The sequence below is a fragment of the Podarcis vaucheri genome (genome assembly GCF_965113315.1).
Source record: "Podarcis vaucheri genome assembly, chromosome: 11".
Lineage (NCBI taxonomy): Eukaryota > Metazoa > Chordata > Lepidosauria > Squamata > Lacertidae > Podarcis > Podarcis vaucheri.
Window position 1 is genome coordinate 63,160,895 of NC_138749.1, and position 26,281 is coordinate 63,187,175.

Here is a 26,281-nt window from a genome sequence, read left to right on the forward strand (position 1 = left end):
TTTCAAAGCATTTAAAATATTTATTCAATATTATTTCTGAATATACTTTTGGTTTGTGGCATCCCACCAATAAATGATTTCAGAAACACACCAGCTCTTGAGGTGAAATACTTTAGGGCAGGGGGAACAGAAATGCACAAAAAGAGCAAGAATGTATGGCAGAGAAGAGGAAGAACACCCCTCGCCTCCATGGGGCAGATAGGAACACAAAGGCACAGTGAGTTAAATAATAAGTTCCTTGTCTATATAAATTCCCTGATTGGACTGGGTGGTAATCCTTCTGTACACTTATCCTGCGCTGGATGGGGAACCTTGTGAATGAAGACTTGTGCACCTTCTCTCGGGTCAGCTGCTGTGACTGGGCATGCAACAGAATGGTTGCTTGGGAGGGGAAGCAAAGAGGGGCTGGATATAACCCCCCTCACACACATTCCACCTCCCATTTAACTGCTGGTTAACATGATTATGAAAGGGGTTATGGAGCTTTAATGCCTTCTGCCTTTAGAAGTGAGCCATAAAGATTAATGGGCAAAGGAGCATCCTCTCCCACCCACTGAAACGCTTTTAAATCACACACACACACACACACACACACACACACACAGCAGGGACTTTATGAAGCTCATGTGTGGGGGGTCAGGTGAGAGAAATCCCTCCTGCACTCTCAGTCATTTCAGGGGGAAATAAGGCCATCCTTTGTTCTCTGGGTGATCATTACAGGAGTTGGGAATTGGGCTCAAATGGAACCAGAGTCTGATTTCTCCCTACAGTCATTCCAAGGGGAAATGGAGACATAAGCTTCCATTCACGCTCTAAGCAACCACTGGGCAGAGAGATTTGTTGCTTCCTGTGCTGGCTAATGTAGCAGGCCTTGCACCTTTCTCTCACCCAGTATGACACACTCCCTGTTCCTGTGCAAGGCTAGATCTGCACACAAATGCCATGGGTAATCCCAAGCGACCACAGAGAATGTGTATAACCAGAACCAGTTTGTGGGAAACTGGAATATCTCTTCAACTCCAGTCCCCTTAAGGGTATGTTCCTGATATAAAGTATTTTCATTCCATGACTCCAGTTTGGGCTCTCAGTGTATAAACATGCACGGAACCAACACCTATACACATGTGTGTGTGCAAATAAAATACGCATAAACATGCACACAGGTGAATATGTGTTGTAAGGAAAACCAACCACTCTTCTACCTGATATATTTCTTTCTGTAAAAGTAAAATAAAACTAGCATGGTGTAGCATTAAAGATGGCCATTTGCCTGCAAAAAACCCAATGTCTGCAGAGATATATTAACACTTCTTCTTAAAGGGCAAAGTCTATTTCCAGTGCATAATGGGAAAAGCCATCAAACATGCTCTCACCTAGCCAATTTATTTAAAAGCAACTAGAGAATTTTTGGACCTTAAGTACTGGGAAGGGGCATATTTTGACCCTGTGGAGGGGATAGCTATGATGTTACATTGCTATGTATATGAGAAAAGTACACTTTTTGTAGTCAGAGGAAGAATTTGAGAAAGGTGGAGGCACAAAAAGCTGAACATTTTTAGAAAGTATTAAGGCAGTTCAATCGGAGTCTTCATCATCAAGGTATTCATCTGCATTGCTTAAGGTTCGCATTATGTCTAGAAGAAAGAGCAACAAACATTTTAAAAATGTAAATTTAGGGTGCAACCCAACAGCTAAGCCAGAGGAATAAGAAGCAGTCGCAGTCCCAATACACAGAAGGTGTTCCAATAGCTGTGGTGGAGGAAAGGGGCATGTTGGGGTGGCCAAGAGCAAAAACAGTTGACTTCCCCTCCTCGTTGATGTGAATGGGAAGGTCCATTTACAACATGGAAAAGGGCAGGAGTGTGGCTGGGTAGAGGAGCGACACAAACCACCACTCCTCCTCCCCCTTGGACTGGAGTGAGTGAACAGGGCATATAGCAAGTGGTAGCAGCTCTGACATGGATTCAATTACCCCAACAGCACTGCTCTGTTAAGAGCAGGGCCAGTCATTTTGAGTGTTTTCAATATCTGTTACCAGAGCTCTCACCTCTTGTGCATCAAATTTCTAGCAAGACAATTGCAGGACATTTTGTATCCCTCTATATTATTAAAATAATTGCAATAATTAAAAAGGCTTCCTCCCACAACAGCTTGGCATTCCTCCATAGCTACAATCACGTCTCTCTGTGGCCCTCTGTGTACCTGAGAACCTATTATTCTTGGACCTCTGCGAAAAGGAGTGCTTTCTGTAGGGTTTCATCACAACTTGTCCTAGGTCACTGTCCTTAAGCAGAAATGCATTTTCTAACTGCCTCACATAATCCCACTTTCAGCAACAGTTATGGGGATATTCATAAGTCGCTTACTGATGCAGCATATTGGAAAATACATCAAAAAAGGTAAAAAACCAACAACCCTCACCTTGTCCTTGTTTCTTTTTAAGGAGGGAAGCACATGCTGCATTAGTTGCCATGTCAAAAGCCAATTTCTTCTCATTATTTCTTAAATCTGTTCTAGCACCTTTGTGAAAACAAAATAGAGAACACCACAATTAGAAATTCAGAGGTGAAACTATCAGGTCAAGTGTGTCTCACCTGTGGTCCTCCCGATGGAGCTTCTGTACTCTCAGCTCCCTTCAGCTTCAGCCAATTTTCCAGTGGTCAGGGATGATGGGAGTTGAAGTCCAGCAGCATCTGGAGGACCACAGCTTAGTCGCCCCTGTGTTAGCTGCATATCTTTGCTATCCTTGTTAGCAACTATCCTCTAAAATGAAACTAGTTTTCCATTCTAACTTCCGATGCAAAATCTCTATGCTAATAGAGATTCTAAGGAACAGAATGACGCCACTTTGCCATCTACGAAGATCATAGCATTTTTTAACAGAAATTCAGATTGTTTGTTGGTGGGGAATGAGTGTATCTTTTTGTATAAAATGTGCACTAGGGGCAGAATTCCACACAGCACTCAAAGTGGAATGGGGGGAGGGGAGGAGGTCCACTCATGCAACAATATTTTTCCATCCTCTCCTCACCTCGTACGTCTCCTCAACCTGTTCTGCATTTCCCCCCAACCCCCAGAGCAGAGTAGGGGGCATGGAAGAAGGTAAGAGATGAAAAGTCCCATGTGCAAGTGAATGTCATTATGCACACACAACAACACAGATGAATCCTGCCCCAGTGTAAAATATCACCTCCATATCAGTGGAATAATTCCTCACATAACTGAGAAGGTGGCTTTCATAATTCAGAGCACAGCTAGTCCTACCCTAAGAAGGAAGAAGAACAGGCTATGGAAGGAACCATATTGCAGGGCTTCATGGGACACAAAACTCCACTAACAAAGGTGGCATTCAGATGGCTAATGAACACAGCAAGGAAAGTTGCAGATTGCACTCTTCTTCTGTGGGTGCAGCGTTCTAAGTCAGGGGCAGCCCATTCCATTTTGCCACCTGAGGCGGAAGTGGAATGTGCTGCTCCTGCCCCCCACGTCCACCTTGCACCAGAATACCCCCCGCTTGCCCAAACTCAGCAGGAGGGAGGCATTCTGGAAGTGGTGGAAGCCATGGGGCAAGCAGGGCGCCTCCTTCTGCCCTTCCACCGCCTAAGGCAGGTGCTTCATCCCACCTCATTGGTGGGCCAGCTCTGCTCTGAGTAATTTCTTGAAGGTCTAATAATAATAATAGCAATAATACCCCACCCATCTGGCTGGGTTCCCCCAGCCACTCTGGGTGGCTTACAGCATATATAAAAACGTAGTATTATGTAATACTTGATAATGAGCTAGGACAGAACAATATGAGCACAGAGAGCTTGATCCAAATCTCTTTGACATAAGGGGCAAACAGTGAAGTATTGTACATGTCTACACAAAATTATCTTCTTGAGTTCAGTGGGGTTTGCTTTCAGATAAGTGGCCATACATCTGCAAACCAAGGGAACTCTGAAGATCCTGTCAATCCATGGAAAATCTGGATTTTTCTTTCACAATATATTGTAGTATTATATATTATAATTATTATAATATATAATACATAATTCAACTAGTATGTAAAGTGAGAAAATAATAACTTCATTATAGAAGGTAAAATGATGCCACAAAAACAGCTCATTCACAGTATACATTGTGAACTGGGTATGCAAATGTGTACCTATGGCTCAGTTCAGATGTGCATATCTTGGCTTAATAAACTGAGGAATGTATGAGCCTTGTGCTCAACATGTTTCATCCTATCACCAATTCTACTTTCTCAGTGTGCTACTATTAACCCTGCAAGACTTCAGTTAACTATAGCTTTGTATTTTGTCAGTACCAGGAAATTATGGTTACAAGGATAACAACAAATTTAAAAGCAACTGTGATTCAAGATCCTAGCTCAATGCTGCCAACCATAGTTTCCCAGTTCAGATGTAACATTAATGGTTCATTACCACAAGAAGTGTTGAATTATTGTGTGGCAAGAAAGTGGAATGGAAAGGGATGGTATGGGGACACCGCGTGCAGGCATAAAACTTGTGCATTTCTCAGATATACACATCTCGCCAGGGCCCGTGCTTATGACAGGAATGTCTTGGTAAATACAATTACCTTTTGCCAGCAGTGTTTCTACGATATCTGCATAACCTTTCCATGCAGCAGCATGCAAAGCTGTGTCCCCCAGTTTATTCTGTGGATGCAGAAGTGGGGAAACCCATCAAGGTTAAAATGTGGCAACAGAAGTTTAGATCAGTGTTTCCCAAACGTTTTTGGGCAACGGCACACCTGTTTACCGGAAAAAAATCTCGCGGCACACCACCATTAAAGCCCCGCCCCGTGACGTCAGCGCGCAGCGTCACGCTGGGAGGGACGCACAAAAGTGAACGTTTTTTCCCTTCCCCTTGCCGGGGTGGGAGGAGGCAGCAGAGCGAGGGACTGAGGGACGGCGGCAGCTGAGGCGGCGGCGGCTGTTGTGGTGGTGGCGGCGATAGCGGGCGGAGGAGGAGCCGTCGCCGGGAGTTGCTGCTGCTGCTGTTGCTGCTGCTGCCCGGACATGCCGGCCTCCTCCTCCTCCGCTGTCTCGCGCTCCTCCCTTTTGCGCGCGCTGCCCCGCCGCTCGGCACCACCACCGCGGAGCCGCCCCCGGCTCGACGCGGATCCTCGCCGCCGCCGCCTCTCGCCGCCCGACTCGCCCGCCTCCCTCCCACGGCACACCAGCCGGTGTCTCACGGCACACTAGTGTGCCGCGGAACACCGGTTGGGAAACACTGGTTTAGATCATGTCAATGGTAATCAATCACCATTATCACAAACCCATTGTGGAAAGCCATTCAATGTGTGATTACTTACCTGTTGGTTTAGTTCTACATTTGGCTGCGTCAATAATACTTCCACTATATCTGCATAAAGTGAAAAAATTGGGAGTGGGGATATCGTGAGAAACTGGAAGTTGCTTTGTTATATTCAAAACGTAGCAGGAAAGTCAGGATCTAGACCAGGTGTCTGCAACCTTTAACACAAAAAGAACCACTTGGACCCATTTCCAAAGAAAAAACAACTGGGAGCCGCAAAACCATTGCGACATTTAAAACAAATATATCTCCGGAGCCGCGATCTGACAGTGGGCGGGAAGGTGACGTTGGGATGGTGCATGACTAACGCACGCACCGCCCCCATGCGACGTCACAGCCAGTACAGCGCCCGCCACAGTGGGGAGTGTCGGGGCGCACAATGTGCCTCCTCCCCTCGCTAGTATCCTCCCCGGAGCCGCGGCAAAGGTGTAAAAGAGCCACATGTGGCTCCGGAGCCGCGGGTTGCAGACCCCTGATCTAGACTCAATCAGCTCAAAAAGTGAGCTGTGAAAGTTGAATTAACTTAAGAGAACTAATCTATGAAAGCTGATACAATCTCTTTTTAAAAGCCACATTCTTAATTCAGGATCACCTTTCATTTCTTTTGTTTTCTGCTTTGCCATTATTAAGAGCACATGATTTTAGATCCATATTTGTTTCCAGAGGGATTGCCGTGTTGAGTCTCTTCCAGCCAAAACAATAAAACTCTGTGGCACCTCAAAGGCTATTAAATTTATTAGGGCACCAGATTTTGTGGTCCACTTATCAGGTGAGCTGTGGGTATATCTATAACTATAAAAACACACACACATGGTTGGCAAAGTGTGGGCGTGGGTGGAGAGGCAGGATGTAATCAGTAAGGTCAGGAGGAAATGAAGAAGTACAGAGAGTGATATCATAGAACCATAGAATTAAAGAGTTGGAAGGGACCCCAGGGGCCATCTCATTCAAACCCTGCAATGCAGGAATCTCAACAAGTGGTTCCCCATCCAATATGAAACCATACTGGACACTGCCTAGCTTTGCAAATGTGCAGGCAGTTTTCTTGCTGCACCACTCTGCAGGAATTCCTTGAGATTGGCTGCCAATAAGAGCAGACCCTACTGGGCTGTATCGATGGACAAGCTGTCTGACTTGGAGTAAGGCAGCTTACTCCCCCCCCCCCCGTTTTTTTAGTACTTTTGAACTGCCACACTGTAAAAAATCAGGGCAGTGTGCAACGATTAAGACATGAAACACCATTAAAAACACACCATATAATCATTAAAGTAACTGGCTAAATAAATTTTAAAAATACAGAATAAAACAGTTTACAAAGGCCTGACAGCATAAAAAAGACCTCAAGAATAAGGCTTGAAAGTGAAAAGTGAGATGGCCTCTGCAGGAAGAGATGGGGCCCACACAGAACCCGCAACGCTTCATGTCTGGCTCTAGCTGAGGCCAATCCAATCTTATTTCTTAATTTCCCTCCCTCTTCCTAATTTAAATGGTATCATACAAGAATTCAGACCGTTACTGATTGCAGTAGAAGAGGAACTACTAGCTGGTCCATTAACCCAGTGATGAAAGCTCCAAGAAGAAGGGTGTTCCTCTTCATTCACTTCTCATGTACCTTTGTGTCCACCATGGCATGCCCAGTACAAGGCTGTGCTTCCAGCTTTGTCTAAGCCATTGACACCAACTCTGTTATCCAAACACTCCCTCAGCCAGCTCAGGTTTCCTGAAACAGAAAAATATATTTTTCATAGAACATAACGGAGTTGTTTTTCTTGGCGGAGGTGGGTAGAGGGAGGAAATAAATTATTAAGCTAAATCATACTGAGAACGATGAGTCTTCCTGGTATGCAATGCATTTCAGCTCATCATCATCAACAACAGCCCCAGATGCTACCAAATCACATTATTGTTGCATGAATGAAAATGTTATGCAAATTCTACTTCCATTCAATATTCTGTTTGGGAGACAACAGTCTTTTTAACAAGCAAGCTGCTTAGCTTTTAACAGCCTATACAGTTGAACCTATGCATTATGCATTGCTCACATTAGCAAATGTCACCTGTCCAGTAAAGAAAAACTTGTATGATGTAAGTCAAAATTATAACCAAGAATGACAGTTCTACCTGAATCTATTTTGATTACAGTTCGAGTTCTTCCAAATTTTGTAAAAGTGTATTGCTCGCTAACCAGCTCACCTGAAAGTCAGTTCCACTGGACTTACTTCTGAATAGGCATGCAGAGATTTGCACTGTAAGGATTCGAAATCTAAGTATGCACATTGCTTGTTTGGCCAGTTTACAAGAGCACCAATCCAGTAGCTTCCGTACCCATGTGGCTGCTCAGTATAAGCTGAGGGTTTCCCTTTTACATATTGTCCTGGTTTGCACATGTGAAAAGGATCATGGGGTCTTGGTGGACCCCAAGCTGAACATGAGTCAACAGTGTGATGCAGCAGCAAAAAAAGGGAATGCTATTCTAGGCTGCATCAACAGAAGTATAGTGTCCAGATCAAGGGAAGTCATAGCCCCGCTCTATTCTGCCTTAGTCAGACCAGACTTGGAGTACTGTGTCCACTTCTGGGCACCACAATTTAAGAAGGATGCTGACAAGCTGGAAGATGTGCAGAGGAGGACAACCAAGATGAGCAAGGGTCTGGAAGCCAAGCCTCATGACGAGTGCTTGAAGGAGCTGGGTATGTTTAGCCTGGAAAAGAGGAGACTGAAAGGGGGTATGAGAGCCATCTTCAAATATCTTAAGGGCTGTCACATGGAGGAGGGAGCATGCTTGTTTTCTTCTGCTCTGGAGGGTAGGACTCAAATCAATGGCTTGAAGTTGCAAGAAAGGAGATTTTGACTAAAGATTTGGAAAAACTTTGACAGTAAAAACTGTTCAGCAGTGGAACAGATTCCCAAGAAAGGTGATGAACTCTCCTTCCTTGGAGGTTTTCAAGCAGAGGTTGGGTGGCCATCTGTCCTGGTTGCTTTAGCTGAGATTCCTGCTTTGCAGGGGGCTGGACTAGATGACCCTTGGGTACCTCCCGACTCTAAGATTCTGTGATTCTATATTCACAGTAAGCCAAATCAGGGTTTAGCTTGCACATATGAGGACGGGTATTCCCAGGAAGAATGACAGCCACTTTGCTCTCCCTGGTTGTTTTGCAGCTGTGCTGCACTGAGCTAAGCCACGGCCTGGCTCTGCATATTGTCTGAATCTGGTCTTGTGGGTTTAGCTTTCTCTAGACTAACCATGATCAGTTACTCTTGGTTTCCTGCTCATTCGTCTGGTGTTGGATAGCATGCTAAGCGAAGCCATGGCTTAGCTCAGTGCAAAGCAACAGTGAGGCAGCCAGGGAGGACGGAAGTGGCTGCCATCTTCCTTGGGGAGCCTAGGCCTTGGCTTAGTATGACGTGTGAAGCTGGACATGGAGGAGGGATAAGCCTGCAGTGGCGCCAACAGCTAGCTGCTGAATACATCAATTTAAACTACAGTGGTGCCTCGCAAGACGAAAAGAATCCGTTCTGTGATTCTCTTCGTCTAGCGGTTTTTTCGTCTTGCGAAGCAAGCCCACTGACGGATTAGCGGATTAGCGCTATTAGCGGCTTTTAGCGGCTTTTAGCGGCTTATCTGCTGATCGGATCAGCTGATAAGCGGCTTAGCGGCTTAGAAAAGGGGGGGGGATGAAAAAAACCAGCAGGAACTCACAAGACATTGTCGTCTTGCGAAGCAAGCCCATAGGAAATTCGTTTTGCGAAGCACCTCCAAAACGGAAAACTCTTTCGTCTAGCGAGTTTTCCGTCCTGCGAGGCATTTGTCTTGCGGGCCACCACTGTAGTAGGGGCCTTAACTACTAGTAAGACTGAAATGCTATATACATTTACCTTGAGGTACCGTATATACTCATGTATAAGCCGACTTTTTCAGCACATTTTTTATGCTGAAAAAGCCCCCCTTGGCTTGTACGTAAGTGAGGGTCCCACTTACCCAGGGGTCAGCAAACTTTTTTGGGAGGGGGCTGGTTGACTGTCCCCCAGACCGCATGGCGGGCCAGACCATGTGTGTGTGTGTATGTGTGCGTGCACACGCACCGGAGGGGGCTTCTCTCTCCCCCCTCCCCCCAGCCTACCTATGGTGCGAGTGGCAGAGGCGGTGGTGGCGGGACCAGTGGTGGGAAAGGGCTGGCTGGCTTTGGAGAAGCGCTGCCCTCTGCTCTGCCAACCGCGGCAGAGCAGCAGAGGCAGGCGGCAGCAGGGGAGGGATGAGCGGCCCGAAAGCAGCCCTTTCATAGAATCCTAGAGTTGGAAGAGACCACAAGGGCCATCGAATCCAACCCCCTGCCAAGCAGGAAACACCATCAGAGCACTCCTGACATATGGTTGTCAAGCCTCTGCTTAAAGACCTTCAAAGTAGGAGACTCCACCACACTCCTTGGCAGCAAATTCCACTGTCGAACAGCTCTTACTGTCAGGAAGTTCTTCCTAATGTTTAGGTGGAATCTTCTTTCTTGTAGTTTGGATCCATTGCTCCGTGTCCGCTTCTCCGCTTCATGCCACTGGTCCTGCTGTCGCCGCCCGCCTCTCGCAAAGGCGGGCACAGGAGCCGCGGTTGGGAGAGGCGCTGCGCTGTCTTTTTTTTATCCTGTTAGAAATGGATCCCAATACAGTGGTACCTCAGGTTACATACGCTTCAGGTTACAGACTCCGCTAATCAGAAATAGTACCTCGGGTTAAGAACTTTGCTTCAGGACAGAAATCCGGCAGCGCGGCGGCAGTGGGAGGCCCCATTAGCTAAAGTGGAGCTTCAGGTTAAGAACTGTTTCAAGTTAAGAACGGACCTCCAGAACGAATTAAGTACTTAACCCGAGGTACCATTGTACTTCTAATACTGGACCAGAAGGTTGTGTCAAGAGCAGAAGAAAGCAATAACACTACTGCAAGTAGGGAATTTTGTGTTGACAAAAAACATGTGAGGGAGTGGTGGAAAATGAAAGCTGACTTGGAAAAGATTCCAAAGGCAAAAAAAGCTTGATGTGGTTTAACAACTTCATATGGGGCTCTAGAAACTGAATTGCATCAATGGGTTATGGAGTGTCGTCAAAATGGTTACTGTGTAACACGCATGGGAATTCGCTTACGTGCTCTTGAAATGGCTGAAAATGACAAATTAAAAGCACCAGGCATTGAAAATTTTGTTGCCTCAGCAGGATGGTGTACCCACTTCATGAATAGGTTTGCCCTATGTTTGCGGCAAAGAACAAAGATTTCACAGAAGTTGCCAAAAGACCTTGATGAAAAAGTGATGTCATTCCATTCATCCATCATAAAACACAGAAAGATCCATAGCTATGATGTGGCAGATATTGGAAATATGGATGAAACACCTATGACCTTTGATCTTCGAAGCAACAGAACTGTGGCAAGTTTGGGAGACAAAACTATTTTACTCAGAACCACAGGAAATGGGGGGGGGACACCATTTCACAGTCGTTCTGTCATATTTGGCTAATGGAACTAAGCTGCAGCCTGTCATTATTTTTAAAAGAAAGATCTTGCCTATAAAGGTCAAATTCCCACCACGAATTACAGTGCGCGCACATGTTAAAGGCTGGATGGATGAAGACGGAACAAAAAGATTGCTGGAAGAAATTTGGAACGGCTAACCAGGAGCAGCCTTAAAGAAAAAAAAACATCATTGCTACTTTGGGATATGTTCAGAGCCCACACATCTGCTGACATAAAAAAATTGGCAAAGTCTTCTCAAGTTACTTTGGCCATTATTCCAGGTGGGAATAATAATAATAATAATAATAATAATAATAATAATAATAATAATAATAATTTATTATTTATACCCCGCCCATCTGGGCGGCTTCCAAAAGAATATTAAAATACTGTGATACATCAGACATTAAAAGCGTCCCTAAACAGGGCTGCCTTCAGATGTCTTCTAAAAGTCTGGTAGTTGTTTACATCTGTAGTCTGCTTACATCTGTATTGTACCCCCTAGATGTGTGTTTACATAAACCTTCAAAGACCGTGTGCGAAAGATGTGGCATGAATGGATGTCACCTGATCAAGCCTGACTGACAAAAGTTGGAAATCTAATGAAGCCCGACATAGAATTGATAGCAAAGTGGGTTTGTGATGTGGGAAGAGATCCCAGAGGACATTGTGCCTTGAAGTAATGTGGCATTAGTAATGCTATGGGTGGCAGTGAAGACAGCGCTTTGTATGAGAACAGCAGTGATGGTGATGACTGCGAACTCAGTGATGATGACAATGTCTAGGCTGATAACCTCAGACCAGCGACAGCTGAAGCTCTGTTTGGGAATCCAGTTTTGAAGGATTTTAACTCTTGTGTTTTAGCTTGGTTGCTGATTGAGCTAAGGCTTTTGAACTTTTAAAGTTATTGTTGATACCATATTGTTTTTGTTGACCCCCTTTTCCACTTACAGAGCTAATTTACTGTTATTCTTTGAAGTAAATATTCAAAAACATTTAACCTACTGGCGCCTCAATTAATGTAATTTTATTGGTATCTATTTTTATTTTTGAAATTTATCAGTAGCTGCTGCATTTCCCACCCTAGGCTTATACTCGAGTCAATAAGTTTTCCCAGTTCTTTGTGCTAAAATTAGGTTCCTTGGCTTATATTCGGGTCGGCTTATATTCGAGTATATACGGTAAGTTTCACTGAACGCAATGGCCCTTACTTCTGAGTACACATACACAGGGTTAGAAGGAATCCTCATTGAACTTAGTGGCAGTTACTTCTAAATAAAAATGCATTGAAAGCTGAAATCTTTCCTGGTTTGCATCTATATTAGAATTGCTTTTTAGGATATTTTTAGTGTTTTTATCACTTGTTTGCCACCTTCCATTGAGAGGAAGGGTGGGAGATAAATGAAATAAATAAATAAAGCATTGAATTAGGGAGATTACCATTTTTAAAATTATATTTATGAAGTGTAAAAGCAAAACAAAAAACCACAGGGGTTACTATATTATTAAAGTGTTATTGTATTCTGTGTATACAGTGTGATTATAACCTGGACTAATGTCATTACATCACAATGATTTGTTAAAGCTATTAAACTATTCATCATCATATACCCACATTAGTATACCATCATTATCAAACCAATTATTTAATATTTATTTGAAAATGTGTATTTAAATCTAGATTTTCAAGACAGATTACAAAAGAGAACCATAAAACAAATATAAAACAGATCAAAAACATTAGAAATAAAAGCAATTATCATAGTAACAGTAAAAATACAATTTTTTTCTATCCAGTTATTTAATCTGAAACCATTATTCCTTTCCCAGTACTAAAAGAATTAATCTATTGTGCCTATTTCTTTCTGCAAATAAATATATTTATTCTGCAAATCAAGACTATTTGTCCAAAATACTCAAGTCATGCAACAAACAATTAAACCCTCTCTCTTAGAAGTAAAATGCCTTTGTTGTCCCACACAGACATCCCACTCTCATAGCTTCCATATTTTAAAAAAAACTCCAACAGCCCAATCTATTTCATCCCCCAACCCAATGGGAAGAGAACCGATGAATTGCTTGTGTGGCAACCCAGAATACTGTGGTAACTGAATACACAAGCCCGGGGGGGGGGGGGGGATCTGATATACTGCAAACTTCATCTGTACCCACCTCTCTTGGCAGCTTCATGTAGTGGGTTGTCAATGGATTCTGCTTGTTCAGCCACTAAAACAAAAGCAAAACCACACGTCATCTTAAGCAGGTGACTCCTTTGATTCCTGCACCTTGCTGAACGGGCCCGAGGTAACTGAGAGCCGTTAATTTCCTTCTTCCTTCTATGCACTAATATGTTTAATATTTATCAAAGGCCAAGGATGTAAAATATATATATTAAACTCCTTATTGTATGCACTATAAGTTTTGATCCCCAAGTTTCAAAACGGGGAAAACTTGCCTGTGCCAAACAGAGCTCCTCGTGAAGCTTCCTTCAATTTAACGTTGGAGAAGCTCTGTGTCTACAGAGCCCAAGGTGGCCACCATGACAGAAGAAAGGGCATGCGGAAGAGGTGACCTCTGGAGGCATAGCTTGTCATGCAAGTTATACATGCTGAAATTGTCTTGATCGAGACAACACGGCGGCTCAGAACTGGCACTGTGGTGCCCTTCCGGCAGCAAGACATACCATGTCTGAGCCTCTTTCCAAAGCTCTTCCGGATTTGGAGGATGTTCTGTCTGATGGGGAAGCAGGCGGCCTCCTAAAAGGAAAGCACTCCCACTGTTGCATCCAGGCAGCCCCACCCTCCCCCATCATTCTCCCCTCCCCCAAATAAAGCGGCAGCAACATGGGCTGCTGGAAGGCTAGCACTGCAGCGCCGCCCGACTGGGGTGAGCCCTTCCTGAGCGGAAGGATGCTAAAAGTCTGCTGTGCATGCAGAGCTCAACAAAGAAGGCCTTGGATCTGGGCCAAAAATACTGAGGGAGCTGTGACTATTCTTGGGGTCTTGAAGATTTCTCAGGACTTATGCAAATCTACAATTCCCAGGGAGTTGTAAATGACACATCCAGCTTATAAATCCTACTTAGTTGTGAATATACTTCTATGCTTCAGCACGACAAGAAACATATTTAGCTTTTTTATTTTTAAAAAATTTATCTGATGTCTCTCCAGCACTGTGCAGAAGTCTTTTTATTTTCCCAACATTTATGTTGATCTGTTTTATTCTGTCTCATATAATCTTTATGCTATTTTTAGAGACTTATCCTTTTCAGCATTATTATCATCACCATCATCATCATCATCCATGTGGTCCTAAAGTTTTATTGAATGCTCCCCCATAATAAGATTGAAGGTTGCGACATACATTTTAATAAAATAAATAAATACATTAAAATGCATCCACTTGTGGGTTTTTTTGCTTCTGTCAGTCCAGCAGATGGCACACAAGAGAACACGGATGCATTCTTCCAGTTAAAAGGTGTGTTCTCAAAGCAGCTCTCTGCCATGAAACCAGTTTTAATGCCCGGTTCTGGCATCACATTAGAAGTAAGATACTATATTTCTTTGTATCTGGATCAGAGACAACCCCTTAAAAATTACAAGCTGCATACATCCTTACAGTCCACATCTGTGGTGGAGAGATATATCTTGAAAGGTAAAGCAAATCTGGAATATACCATAGTTGCTGGGGATTAGTCCAGTTCTTCCTTTACAGGTTCCCTTCCACCAATTTGTGTCACTCTGGAGGGAAAAGAAAGCAATGCTGAAAAAGGGAACAATGACTCCACTTGAGATGTACTCTGTTTATTTAGCACGGTCCAGTTGTTAACATTTGTGTTTGATGAACTCACCATATCCGAAATGTAGATAATATCTCCTTCTTCAAAATACAGTTCATCTGGCTGAAACAATAAAGAGGGTGTTTGAGTTTGCAGACCAATTTTAGAAGAATATCATTGTTGCAGCCTTGCCTAACAACATTTTAGGATTTATCTTCTTCATTCAGTTTGAGGAAGAGGTACAAACCATCAATCAAATGGAAACAGGGCCATACACCAACTCAAAACTCCACAGAAGGTCTGCCTGTGTCTTTGGCGGAGCTTATATTTAAAAGGCTGAGGTCTGTAAGAGACACTTCTGCTTTTCTTGCTAAGAACATCTTTCCCTTCCACAGTTCCTTGCTCACAGGAAGGGAAACAGAGGCAAGGCTGACACCAAATCAGCCGTCTTCTGAGCCCCAACCAACAGGGTCTGCCATTTAAATTCTCCCCCAATGCCTCAACAGTGTTGCTCCTGAGCATTGTGGGGAATCTTAAATAGCAGGCAGCTTGCAGGTGAAAAGGGAGCCAGGGAAGACGGGCAGTCCCAGTTTAAAGGGGGGACCAGTACTCCTGGTGTGCCTGAATAGAGGATCAAACAGGAAAGAATTCTGAATTCAATGAACTGTATTCTTAGCAACTTCTTTTACTTTTGAACCTTTCCATGCTTTCTACCCGGAACTAGGCAGCCTTCGCTGAAATCTCCTATGCAGCCTGTGAGCAAAAAGAAGGTCACCACAGTCTTGGCCCCATAAGACATGCACTGAAGCAGTGAAGAGCTTATCTTGTACTGGGGAAGTGGAAGCTGAGAGCCCTGGCAAGCTGGAAAACGGGAAGGGAAGAAAGGGAGAGGAGCAGGAAGGTTGCTTCTGCCTCCGAAAAAAGGCTGTGGCGTCTCTGCCCCAAGTGGCAAGGCAACCACAGGGAAAGGAAAGGGAAGGGGTTTTTTGCTGCCCCCTGTTGCCAACTGCTGGCTTGCCAAGGAATAATAAACCAGCTAACAGCTACTGAAGAGGCCAAACTACACATGATGAAGGAGATCTGGGATTGGTTCACTTTACTGTACCTGAGATTTCACCCATTTTTACTGGAGTTGTGGGGCTGAGAAGTGGGTGCCCCAAAGCTCCTGTCTGCCCTGCAGTGGGAAGCGTGTGTGTATTGAGCCTGCATTATTTGGAGCAAGGGGTCAGCACATCTGGCTGCTAACCAGAAGGTTAGTGGTTCAAGCCCACCCAGGGTTGCTGTGGGCAGGATTCCTGCACTGCAGGGGGCCAGACTGGATGACCCTCGAGGTCCCTTCCAGCTCTACAATTCTGTGATTCTGTGATTTGCTTTGTGCTGCAGAGTTAATAGCAACTGGGGGAGGAAGGCAAGGATTAAAACCTTTGCTCCAAACAAATGGGGGGGGGGGGGCTCAAATCAGGCAATCCAGAGTCACAGGTCTCCTGTGTCATGTGTGCCACCTCCGTCCTTGGCATAGGCACTGGGAGCTCAAGACTTTCAGAAATGCAGCATGGCATGCCGGCTCCTTAGCAACCATCATTTCCTGCATCTGAGAGGCTAGCAATATAAACAGCACCCTGCTTCTCATCTAAGCCTCTCATAGGGCGCCTCTGAAATATGAAAGACTAAAGTCCACCCCGGTCTACCCGGAGCTTTTTTTTCTAAAAAAATATGTTTAGGGGATACTCTCATTTTCCTACACATATTGAAATACTGCCCCTCAATGAGGCCAAACTTCACAAAATGTTTAGGGGTATGCGTACCATGCGTACCTGGGGTCAAGGATGCCTTAGAAAGAGAGTGAGAGTTTACACTGCGTTCTCTCAATCAAAGACACACAAGGAAACGTGCTGGTTGTTCTCTCAAACATGTCCATTTTTGAGAGGGTGAGGGGTGTATACTCTGGTTTTCTGAAGTGCAGCTGTGGAGGCCGCACTTGGCTTTCCTTTCTTGCCCTCAGTTTCTCCTAACATGGGTTTGGAGGAGCAGAAGGAAAGAGACTGGGGCAAGAACATGAGACAGCAGAACATTAGACATGGGAGGCTTCCAAGAGCGGAGTTGCAAGATCACCCCAATATATTTAATTTACAGAGTAGCTTTAAAGTGGAAAAGTTGGACTAAGGCAGGAATAGGCAAACTCCGACCCTCCAGATGTTTGGGACTACAATTCCCATCATCCCTGACTCCTGGTCCTGTTAGCTAGGGATGATGGGAATTATAGTCCCAAACATCTGGAGGGCCAGAGTTTGCCTATGCCTGGACTAAGGAGTTGTGGTGGTTCCATTTTTGCTGGAGGCTTATCTGTCAGACCTACCTTAGGACAAAGTTAATTATTAGTCAAAAGGCAGGCCCTAGAAAACGGAATATGCCTCACCTATCCAGCATTATAGCAGAAGACATATTGAGTTTGCTTTTTCTGCTGTTCCTTACTGAAAGGATTTGTAAGAGAAGATTATTTTGTAAGCCTTTGGCAAGATGCGACTGCTCAGAAGGCATGCTGAGTCAGCAAGAGAAAAGAGATTCCAGGATCTTAAAAGGGTGTTGTGCAGCTTGGTTAACACTTTCTTTTAATGGATTCAGACAAACTTGAAGAGGATGCTCAAAATCTTGGCTGTAATGATACTGCCAATCTGCATCTCTCCAGGGGGGCAAAAGCAGAACAAAATACAGGCTTCGCCCCCTCCAACTTTCCACCCTACTTCTCACTTTTCAAGCAGTTTGTTCAGAAACTAAAATACTTTTGCTGAAGTCAGTTGGATTTAGAACTCCCTCCCTCATTCATTGTGTGACTAAGATGCACAGGCAATTGGGTTTTTAACCAATAGCGAGTTGGTCATATTGTGCACTCAGAAGAAACACTGTTGTGTTGACAGACACCAGCACATGCACAATTAAGGCCAAATCCTTGGTTAAGGTCACATGGCCTGTCCACTTATTTAGAGGCCAAAACTACCACCTGAGCATAAGACCTTGTTCTTGAGCAAATATGAGGAAGATCAAACTGCAGCATCGGCCTCTAAAGTGTTTAGATCTTTCACCTCTGTGGGTACAATGTAAATATCAATTCCTATGTTTTATTATCACAAGGGCGAGGTTGGGTTTAGCTGCTAAGTCATATTAAAAAATGACATTTCCTTATTTTAGAGGGGAAATAAACTTAAATACTTACAGTTCTGGGTTCAAATGTATACAAGGCTCTAAAAACTTTGACTTGTCCTAAATATACAGAAAGAAATAAACATTAACAGAATATTTTTTTCCTTTCCCTAAGGTTGAATGAATCAAACATCCATGTCCCAAACTCAGCCAACATTTTAATTGCAAGAGCTCTAACGACAGTCTAAAGCCTGTTCGTCAGGTTCATGACACATCAAGGAGGGAAGGTATAAAAACAAGTGAAACACTGGACCCTCAACCTGTGGCTTATTCAGTCCATTTTGAAGGTAAAGAAGGTGTGGAAAATACATCTAAGTCTGAAGAAAAATGTACTCCAACCAAAACAGAAGATAGCATAGATTCAGCCATTTTACTGAGCAAAAGTTCTGGATTGCAAAATGTACACTCTGACAAGCTAATTGCTAATCTTGTACAAATGTCAAAGAATATTAATATTTTATAAACATCTTTGCATTTTCATTCATTTTGTTCCTTTAAATAAAGTTCATTTTCAGATGAATACAAGCGTGTGGGGTTTTTTTTAATCTTTATATATGCATATATCATTAATTGGAAACAAAAACCACTGCTTAATAATATAAAAATAAAAATAACCATGTTTTTACGTAACTCATAAAGTAACTTGATCTTATCCACTTAACCGCATCATGGGGTTGCACTGTTCATATGCTAATCAAATATACACCCTCTTTTACAGAAAATAGGACAAGGTATCGCACAGCACAGGACAATATAATTTACAGTGATATCTCAGGTTAAGTACTTAATTCGTTCCAGAGGTCCGTTCTTAACCTGAAACAGTTCTTAACCTGAAGCACCACTTTAGCTAATGGGGCCTCCTGCTGCCACCGCACCGCCGGAGCACGGTTTCTGTTCTCATCCTGAAGCAAAGTTCTTAACCCGAGGTACTATTTCTGGGTTAGCGGAGTCTGTAACCTGAAGCATATGTAACCCGAGGTACCACTGTAATTATTAATTGTGGTTTATATAATTGCAGTTTTTTGTAAACCGCTTTAAGGGATTTTTAACAATCAAATGGTCTGTGCATGTATATTTACTTCTTAAAAGTGTTCGCAGTAATTCTTACCACAATCCTGTAAAGCAGATTAGTACTGTTATCACCATATTGGAGAAGGGTAAACTGAGAGTGGCCTAGTTTGCACATAACACTAAAACATTACTTGGCTGTAAACTTTGCTGAAATACTAATATATTGGTTTAGGATCAAGTGCTAATCTGCAAAGTATGTTGCAATTTTCACCTCTTTCATGCACATACCAAACCTATGAAATTAAGCTCTAATTATTTCCGTGTTTTCTTATGCTTATGTCAACAGCAACCAAAACAGACTCAAGACTGTTTTCCTTTAGACTTTTGTTTTATGGCTCCCTTAAAGGGCCATGCAGACAGACAAGAACAAGCAGCAGACAAAAACAAACCACGTTTTTCCAACTCAGAAGATAGTTTGCTTGGGAATTATTGCTCATATGCAAAGTTTATAAAAACCAAGGGCTGTTAGAAACTAGCAGGGGTGATGGGATCAGAGCAATTGCAAAAAAAGAGAAGAAGTAACTTCCAGTATTCATTTAAGAATATTTTTACCATGATGCTGTTTTTTAATGGAAAAGGTGCTCTTTAAATGGTCTGAGATTATTTTAATTGCTGCAGCTATTTGAGAGGGCTGAAGTCAACTCCAACAAACGGACTATTGTTTTTGAACCCAAGGGCTTTTCTATCCTGTATTTCCCTTTAACTTCTTTGTATGGCCTTGCAGATAATCATAGAAAACTATGTCCCTCTGTCAATGTTTTCTGTATTAAAGTGTTATTTTCCTCCTCATTTGCTTCTGTACTCCACCCCCAGCTACCCCGCACATAACAAAAGAGCACATTTTTTAACATATGTAGCTGCTTTTATTGCAACATTTAGTTTGGGCCCAACTTCTCAGGAGGAAAAGCTTTCGACATTGGATGAGGGAACTGAAATTGCCCCTATACTGCAAGGAAATGGTTCTGTGGTGGAGTCCTCGTGTCCACGGAGGAAATGACGTTGAACTAATGCAATGTTGCATTACATTAGCTGCCTTACAGGGACTTGGGCACTGGCCTGGACTAATATAGTAATGTTCAGTTCTGCTCACATGCAGGCAAGAGAATGCCAATGAATTTCTAAGGGTCAAGCCCAGGCCGGCCCACCCATGAGGCAAGGGGAGGCAACTGCTTCCGGTGGCAGCATTTATAGGGGCAGCAGATCCTGATGCAAATCTTATCCCCCCCCCCGCTCCTGTGTAAGTCTTCACCCACCCCTTCTGTTCTGGTGTGGAGGGGGGGGTGTTTTGTAGTTTGCCTCAGGCACCAACATGTCTTGGGCAGGCCCTGGCCATACCACACAGGACATTTCTTCATTTAAAACATTCAAGCCCTGCCTCTCCACAATGAGCCATAGGCAACGTTAGTTAAATCAAAAAACTTTAAAACAAAACAAAAAAACTTGACAGCAACAATTCATGCAGCACAGCAGTCGCAAAGAACAGAATAGCAGAGAAAAAATGATTTTTTAAAAACTCATGCCATCATAAATAATTTAACCACAGCAACTAAAACAATTTCAAAAAAGGTTTTGGCTATCCTACAGACGATGTGGGGGTGGTGATACAAGAGGAGCGAGTTCAAGAGCCATCACTGAAAAAGCCCTCACTCTGGTCCCAATTTGACATGTTTGGCGGGGGAGTGGGAGTTGGGACACAAGGCTCACAGGGGGTGGGGACGTCTGATTATAAACTCAATAGGCACCTGTAGTCAGTCTCCTCTGCATTTACCTCCAGGTTTGGAAATTCATTGGCATTTCCTCCTGGCCAGCTTTCCATTTCCCCCACCATCTCTCTGTGGAGAACCACATATTTATCCTCACAGGGCTAAAAGCAGAATGCAGGGGGCATGTAGGGGGAAACTAGCAGAGAGGAATGGGCGTTACCTGTCCTTTTTGGTTTCTCATTTTTCCAATCTTAAATTCAGCTCATTACATTTCCTCATCAGTTTTTGATATATATTTTTAAAAAACCAATCCTCACAAAAATGTGTCAGCATTTCAACATGCATTTCCCCAAATATATACATGCCTGCCTGTCATATTGACTAATGCACACATTTTCACAAGCCATTTTTCTTAACACATTTTGTATGCTACTTCCACTAATATGAACATTTTAATGCTCACCTTCACCTAATACACACTTTTGTTACTTGGAGAACTACATAGCAAAATTTGGAGAAATGCAAATTTCACAGAAACACTGCATTTCAGCTCTCATATTGTTTTGGAAAGTGGAAATAAGGTAGTTTCATATTTAAATGTGAACAGAACACATTTTCTTCCCCATCCTGAGTTAAAAGACTGGGAAATGACATGTATTTAATTAACATCATACATCATTTGAGTCCAATAGGATATGCAAGTGGAATAGGTCTGGAATAGGTAGTCACACTACCCTGGCCTGGGAACAGGAAGCTTCCCTGACCCCTTACGGAAACCTCTTAGCTTCAGTCCTTCAGTTAAAATGTGGGAAAATAATAATGGCCTACCAAATAGAGACTGTGAGAATGATTGAAATAAAGAATATGACATGCTTGAACCACATAGCTTATTAAGGGTTGCTGAGAATTGTAGCTGTGTGAGGGAGTCTTTGAGGAAAAGATTTTTTTTTAATGTACTTATAAGACAAAGTGTGCGCACAGCCCCAGAGGTAAGTCCTCCTGAGTTCAGTGGGACTTACTCCCAGGAAACTGCAGCTTTACACACATCTAAGGAGAGAGGGAGACATGTTCACCATCAAGACTTGTTCACTTTCATATGCCTTTTCTAATCCCCAGCAAGCAAGATCTGTCCTTCCTGAGTACACTCATACAGGCATGCGTGCCCTCACAAAGGGTCAAATAATATCAGCATTGGGACTATTTTTGGTGTGGGAGGGCACTTTTCTCTCGCTTCTGCTTTTAGCATAATATCCTTTAATGAGGCTACTTGTCCAGGCTGAGGCATTCTTCATCTTATATCACAATGTATACAATTATGGCTGTTGTATTTAAATTATCCACCCTGCGGCCCTTTTGACCACAATGTATTTGTGGAAAGTGCAGTACACAAATAAGTTAGCCAAGCATAAGGGATTTGTGGCCTGTGGAAAAGAGGGATGTTGTTAGGTGCAAAACAATTAGATATTTTGTTGAGCAAAAAATATAAGAGGTGAAAGAGCCACGGCCTCCTCGATTTTGAGAACTCTTAATGCACAGGCAATAAAATGGCTGCAGCTCACTATCTGCTGAATCCATCTCTGTCTTCTTTGATAGGTAAATTGTTCAGGTTTTGTATTGGAATTATATAATATTTTTGAGCAGTTGCTTTCAAAATCTAGATTATGGAGTTCAAATTATAAAGACAATCCTTACATTCCAGAACTGTCCAACTATGAGTCAATGGCTTAAGATCTGGATTAAGGGCTGTATCTCTTCAGACAATTCCAAGGTGCAATTTCAGTTATTTCACACACACACACACACACACACACACACACACACACACACACAGTGTTTCTGCTTACCAAATTAAATTTTCTTCTCCCCTCATACTTCCTGAATAATAACAAATTTCTGCAAATTGTTCTATTCTTTTGGTGGCCAGAGTGTTACAACTTTAAGAGTTCCAAATCCCTTTCTCTTCAATCAAGCCACCATAGTTCAGATGACATCTCTGAGATAGGTTAAGAACTTTGAGAAGTCATTTATCCAGGGAGAGTCCACATATATATGGGCCTATTCCTACTTCTTTTTCCTACTGGTGATGGTGGAACCGTCAGGCATCATCCTGGCAACTAGGCATTTTCACTTGGTCACAAGTGACAGATAGTCCAGTGCAAAACGCACCTGGCCCCTGGCTAATTTCAAACCTTGCCAAAATGGAAATTACCAGTAATAGCTGTAAATAGGACAAATGTGCTTGTCGCAAAAAACAAAACAAAAAACAAAAAACCTGCTTCCCAGGGCACATTATTGTCCCTCAAATAATGGCTCTGGACTTGAGGGGAGGTTAAAAGCTTTTTATTGACAGCGGGTTAGAAACTACATCTCTTCCTGATTTTGTATCTTTTCCACTAGGAAACTGAAACAATAGCAGGTTGCAACAGATTTGCCACAGTTACCACGTTCAAAGGCTTTGCTAAGGGCCTTTGGTAAACCTTAGAGTTATTATACATCCTCCAAGAAGGTATGTAATCCCTGAAACATGTCCAATAAACTGTAATAAGAGCTTCAATCAGGTAATAGACAGAATGAGCCATAAACTACTCAAGTCAATGCACTAGCCCTCTTGCACTTAAGTCACTTTAATCTAATTCATTGCATTGGAACTAAAGTTTTTAGGTTGTGTAGTCTTCTCACACACAACTACAGAAACAGGGTGTTGAACGCTCTTGAATCTGTGCCATTTGCCCCTCTACCACCAAAGCCCTCAATGCCCTCCCAATGGAATATCTTCATGAACGCTAATATCTTATATTAATATATTTAATCTTATATGATATTAAACTGAGATTAAAGAATCAGGGAGTCAGTACCATTTGCCTCCTTGGCACTCAGGTTAATCTCAGTGGTGAATAAAATAAATAAATACAGCTTGCAGAGAAAATCCATATTTAAAAAACATCAATTTAATCCAAGAGGTGCCCCAAATATCTTTGAACACACCTAGTTTCTTGAAGGATCACCTCACCCCAAATGTGCTCACTTGAATGCTGTGATCTGTGGCACTGGAACTTTAACAAGAGCCACAAAATATTCTTTCTGTACTGCCAAGAAACTGTTATTTTAGTGTAGAAGCACTAAAATTATTAAGCACGCACCTTCACTCTATTGTCTCTAGTGCCTGACTGATATCAGCAAAAGTTTTGTTTCCAGCCAGCCTAATCAGGTCTGTTGTTTTAGTTAGTTTATGTGTTTTACAATTACCAATTTTAAGTACCTTGTTTTTATTTTATTTTTAAGTGATACTTTAAATGAATATTTTAGATGGACTTGTAAACCACTTAAGAAAATTTTTGTTCTTCTAAGCAGCATGTAAATATTGTTGCTGCTGCTGTTTTAAAATAAATAAATCCTGCAGTTCCTGGGCAGCTACAACATGCATGCCTCTCTTGGTGGCTAAGGCACCTGATGAGTAACTAAGGCAGGCCTGTTAGACTACAATTCCCATCACCCCTGGCCATGTTGGCTTGGGCTGATAGGAGTCCCAACAATCTCTGGAAGGCCAAAGGCATGTGGCAGAGAGCCTAGCAGCTGACTGCTGAGCATCCTTTATCAGGATCTCAGCCCATGGGGCAAATGTTTCATCTACCAGCCTGTCCTATAGCGAGGAACAATTCAAAACCAACTCACTCTCCAGCATGATTCCGTTGAGGCCATTGGAACAAACCCTGATAAATGGGGAAAGCTATACCATATTTGAAATGGAGAAAACAGGTCCTTGTCTGTTCAAAAGAGAGTGTGAGAAGAATCGACATCTTTGCAAAGCACAAAGACACACCTTAGAACTTTTCAGATTTATTTCTACTTCTGACAGATGAATTTTATTTTGCAAGTAGTGAAACAGATGGGCCTCCTTCGCTCTTCCCCAGATGCCAGGTAGTGGATTGGGCTGGTGGAGCACGAGACTCTTGATCTCAGGGTTATGGGTTTGAGCCCCACATTGGGCAAGAGATTCCGGCATTCCAGGGGGTTGGACTAGATGACCCTCATGGTTCCTTCCAACTCTACCATTTGGATACTGTGGTGGCGCAGAAACTCCAGGGTTCAGTCTTGGTGCCTCCAGGGGGCTGTGAGAGGCCTCTGCCTGAATCCCTGGGCAGCCCCTGCCCGTCCACTGGCTGGCACCTGGGCCTGGAAGAAGGCATCTCCCTCCGCTCCCACCCAGGAGGTGTCTTTTTGCGGCTCTTCTCTCCTGGCCTGCGAGCTCAGGGAGGCGAGGCAGCAGCTCCTCCAGCTCCGAAGCTTCTGCCCTGCCCGGCTGGGCCACGGACGGGGCGGGCGGGCGGGGCGCCTGGGCTCCTGCTGGCTGCCACCTGCTTGCCCAGCTGCATCAATGCACCAAAGCTCCAGAGGCAGCAGCAGCAGCGGAGGATCCCGCACGCTCGAGGCCCCTCCGCCCCCCCCCTGCCAACCCGACGCCCTTCCTGCCCCGACCCGGCCGAGGGCGGCGGCGGCGGCAGCGAGCGCTCTGGCCCCTTCTTCTTTTTGACAGTGACAGCCTCTCTCGAGCCCCGCCCCGGGCGCAGGGGGCAGCCCACCGCTCCCCGGACAGCCACCCTCCGCCCGCGCATCGCCAGGGCACGGCAGGCGGGCGGGCGGGCGGGCGAGGCTCCGAGCGCGCCCTTCGGCCCGGGGCTGGAGGGAAAGGCCGCCTGGCTGGCGGGGGCGGGCGGGGTCCACGTGTCAGGGAGTGCCGCCGCCCCCGCCCCCGCCGCCGCCCCTCGGGCCCCTTCCCGCCCCTTACCTGGCTTGGCCGGCTTCGGGGGCGGCTTGGACATCGCTGCGCGAGCGGGAGGCGGCGGGCGAGGGGCTGCGCGTGGGGCTGCGCGGGCGTCGCTTCCCGGAGAGAGAGGAGGGCGGCTCGCCGAAAAGCTGCTTCTGCGAGCGGGAGGAGGAAGTGGGGCTGGCGGCGGCGCAGGCAGAAAAGGGGCGCCGGGCGCCGCTCCCTCTAGCGGCCCGAGTCCAGCACTGCAGGCGCGGAGAGGGGGGGGGAGGAGCAAGGCGCCAGCTCGCCCGGCGCAAATGGCCCCCGCCAAGGGGGCCGCGTGAAGGGGCGGGGACCGCAGGAAGGAGCCAATCGCTGGAAGCAGGGGGCCGGACTGCCAGCCTTGACCAATCGTCAGGCCCCCTTTCCTTGTTGGGGGCGGGGCGTGCGCCTGGTTCATGAAGGGCTCCCCTTTCTCGGGGCGCTGCTCGGCGCGTCCGGCCTCGAGGGCGAAGGTAGGGGCGGACGGGGGGGGCTTTGTGGGGCTGCGCGCGCCCCCCGCCCGCTTGATGCCCCCAGAGGCTTCTCGTGCCCGGGGCTCCCAAGGAGGAGGGGGCGCCCCTCTCGGCTGCCCGGGCAGAAGCCGACTGGCCGGGGGGGGGGTCGCCTCCGCCGCTGCACCGGAGGCAGCAGGCTGGGTTGGGGGGCAAGAGCGGGGGCGCGGGGGGGAGTGAGGAGAAATAGCCAGAAGTGCTCCATGGTCGGCCGCCCTTGCGTGCATCTCTGCCATCAGATGCCGCGCGTCATCCTTAATATTTCCAAAAAGTACCTCGATGCCAATTCATGGCTTCAAGGATTTTATTGACAATCGGAGTCTCAAAGCTTTTGAGAAAAAATGCATGTGAAATGTTTTGAGCATGTTGGCTGCTGCTGGTAGGCTCCCTTAGTGCCACTTAAACCAGTGT

The 26,281-nt window shown here is 44.7% G+C and overlaps 1 protein-coding gene across 1 annotated transcript; it reads right to left on the reverse strand.

Annotated features, from left to right (window-relative positions):
* Nucleotides 1-25,478, reverse strand: OSTF1 (osteoclast stimulating factor 1). Its single transcript, XM_082241678.1, has 10 exons — nt 25,356-25,478; nt 17,809-17,855; nt 14,670-14,720; nt 14,496-14,559; nt 12,993-13,046; nt 6,937-7,044; nt 5,323-5,372; nt 4,585-4,663; nt 2,422-2,520; nt 1-1,634 (listed from the first exon to the last, which is right to left on the reverse strand). Exons 1-10 carry the CDS (start codon nt 25,387-25,389, stop codon nt 1,576-1,578), a joined length of 645 nt encoding a protein of 214 aa, XP_082097804.1. The 5' UTR covers nt 25,390-25,478; the 3' UTR covers nt 1-1,575.
* Nucleotides 25,479-26,281: the final 803 nt, after the last annotated feature.

What these genes read in the sequence shown, in the direction of transcription:
- OSTF1 (XM_082241678.1), bottom strand. Translation starts at nt 25,389, where the DNA reads ATGTCCAAGCCGCCCCCGAAGCCGGCCAAGCCAG. An exon ending in ACTAATCCCCAGCAACTATG is followed by an intron (nt 13,047 to 14,495) that starts GTATATTCCAGA and finishes CTTTTGTTTTAG; the next exon opens with TGGCTGAACAAGCAGAATCC. An exon ending in ATGCCATGGTGGACACAAAG is followed by an intron (nt 5,373 to 6,936) that starts GTACATGAGAAG and finishes CACTTTATGCAG; the next exon opens with ATATAGTGGAAGTATTATTG.